Here is a 2,489-nt window from a genome sequence, read left to right on the forward strand (position 1 = left end):
TAGATGCTTGGTCCAATTCAATGTGATCCACACTAGAGAAAGCACATGAGAGATATCTCATGAATGGGTGGCACCGATGAAGCAAGATAATCAAGTGGATGAAATAATGCTTTGTTGTTTGCACGGACGTTAATTCTCTCACGATATAGCATGTGGATTGAATAAAAACCAATGTCATCAATCAGTGGTCTTTATAGTAGCACGTCGTATATTTACTATGTGATATATGAATGTTAGTGTAGCCAAATAATTTTGTACTTTGCTCACTTAGTTATCAATACATATCAAAAAATGTCTCTAAGAAAAAAAATCAATTGGTAACTTGACATTACAATGGAACAAAATATGTAACCAAATTCATAGTGAATGATAACATAATCATCGTTGCATGCTTCGCATCCATTTCATCCAAAACACATTATGAGTTATGGCATAACATACAACGCACAATTAGTCTCGTACATCAACCCTTTAACGACTCTGATGGCCTTGATAAATGGCATCATCATGCAAATGTACGCTCCTTCCACTTCGTCACCATCTCGTTAAGCGTCTTGTGCGACATGCCACCTGCCGCCAGTCCACTCCTTGTCGCCTTCTGGAGCTCTGTCACCTTTGTACGCATTGCATCCCCCTTTTCACTATTCATCGTATCATTCACAACCTTCGTGATGTCTTCACCAAGAATCATCCCATCCGCTCCTCGAACCTTTGGTCTTAGCGCCACCTTGATTTCTTCATGTAACATCACTGCATTCTGCCTCTGCTCGGCGTATAGAGGCCACGCGATCATCGGCACACCATGCATCACGCTCTCTAGCACCGAGTTCCATCCACAATGCGTCAACATGGCTCCCGTGGCCCGGTGGCCGAGGACCCTGACTTGTGGGGCCCAGGATGGGACCACCAGGCCCACCTCCTTGGTCCTCTCCAGGAACCCAGATGGCAGGAACTTGAGTGGATAATCCTTGCTCTTCGACCCGTCGTAGTAGTTGGCACCGGGGTCGGCCCCACTGTCAGTGGGACTCCTCACGACCCACAAAAACCGTTGTCCGGAGAGCTCCAGCCCGCGCGCCAGCTCGTCCATCTGCGCCGCAGACAGCGCGCCTCCGCTGCCGAACGAGACGAACAACACGGACTTGTCGGGCTGCGTGTCAAGCCACCTAATACAACCGGTGGCATCGTCGTCGCCGTTGTCAGGCTGCCGTATCACCGGCCCAACGGGGTACACCGGCGGGTGCCCCGGCTCGGGCTGCCGGAGGATCGCCGACGCGTTGGGCTCGATGGCGTCGAACGTGTTCACAAGTATGCCGTCCGCGTCGCGGTACCTCTCGCCGTGGTGCACCATCCAGCAGTAGGCGTCGCTGGTCCTGTCCTGGAGCGGCTGCAGGATGTCGGCGCCGGGAACGGCCACGCAGCCAGGTAGCCTGACGGGTTCCGGCTGGTCACGGAACTCACCGTCCAGCTCGGCGTCGAGGCGCGGGAGGTGGAGCATGAGGGAGAGCATCAGCAGGTTGGAGGGAAAGAAAAGGTACGCTGGCACGCCGGCGTCGCGCGCAGCCCGCAGCGTGTCGGCGCCGAAGAGGTCCGCCACGAAGGCGACGAGGCTGCCGTCCTTCCCGAGGCCCGCGAGGAGCGCGGCCAGAGCCGGCACCGAGCGCTGGGCCTCGACGGAGAGCAGCGTCTCGATGGCGGCGCCGGCGGCGACGAGGTCGTCGAGCGGGACGGCCGGGAGCGAGGCGGAGCCAACGGCCGGCGGGAGGGACGCCAGGAACGCGCGCTGCGCCGCGGAGTCGGAGCTGGCGTAGGTGACGACGGTGGCGGTGAAGCCGTGCTCGGCGTGCAGCCGCCGCGCCAGCTCCGCCACCGGCACCACGTGGCCCATGCCCGGCGACGAGAGCAGCGCGACGTGCGGCGCGCGCGCGGCGCCCCGGTCGTCGCTCTCGCCGGCCATCGCTGCCCGCCTTCGTGGCCGCACGTACGGTACGGAGAGACGAGTCGAGCGCTCGACCGATCAGTGGCTTATAAATTCGTGCGGACGTGGGAAACGAGGGAACGGATTGGCGCTATATGTAACGCCAGATCCGTCTGTGTCTGATTGATTGTCTCATGGCCGAACACGACTGTGGTTGCTCCGTCGCTGCCGGGCCGGAGAAAGCAATTGTTTAGTGGAGATCATAAAAAGGCTGGGGAAGGCTAGCTCAATTTTGTAGTAGTGCTACGATGAATTAGTGTGATATCAATCTCCCGTGGCTGGATATCAGCGGTCGCTTTAGCATTCTTATCCTCTTATCGGTAACAATATGGCATAATTCTTATGTAGTAGCCCCGTCCCAAAATACTTATCATAGAAATGAATAAAAATAAATGTATGTAAAAATTAGGATACATCTAGATACATCCATTCTCCGACAAGTATTTTCAAGCGGATAAAGTACAACGATACAGATACAAGGAAGCATCATTCTAGACGGCTTTGGGTATGGATT

The 2,489-nt window shown here is 55.3% G+C and overlaps 1 protein-coding gene across 1 annotated transcript; it reads right to left on the reverse strand.

Annotated features, from left to right (window-relative positions):
• Window positions 1-348: 348 nt before the first annotated feature.
• On the reverse strand, window positions 349-2,190 carry LOC119315231 (UDP-glycosyltransferase 72B1-like). The gene has a single exon (XM_037589892.1). It carries the CDS (start codon window positions 1,952-1,954, stop codon window positions 506-508), a length of 1,449 nt encoding a protein of 482 aa, XP_037445789.1. The 5' UTR covers window positions 1,955-2,190; the 3' UTR covers window positions 349-505.
• Window positions 2,191-2,489: the final 299 nt, after the last annotated feature.

This window comes from Triticum dicoccoides, chromosome 6A (genome assembly GCF_002162155.2).
Source record: "Triticum dicoccoides isolate Atlit2015 ecotype Zavitan chromosome 6A, WEW_v2.0, whole genome shotgun sequence".
Taxonomy (NCBI): Eukaryota; Viridiplantae; Streptophyta; class Magnoliopsida; order Poales; family Poaceae; genus Triticum; species Triticum dicoccoides.

Coding starts and splice junctions, on each gene's coding strand:
- LOC119315231 (XM_037589892.1), bottom strand. CDS start 1,954: ATGGCCGGCGAGAGCGACGACCGGGGCGCCGCGCGCGCGCCGCACGTC.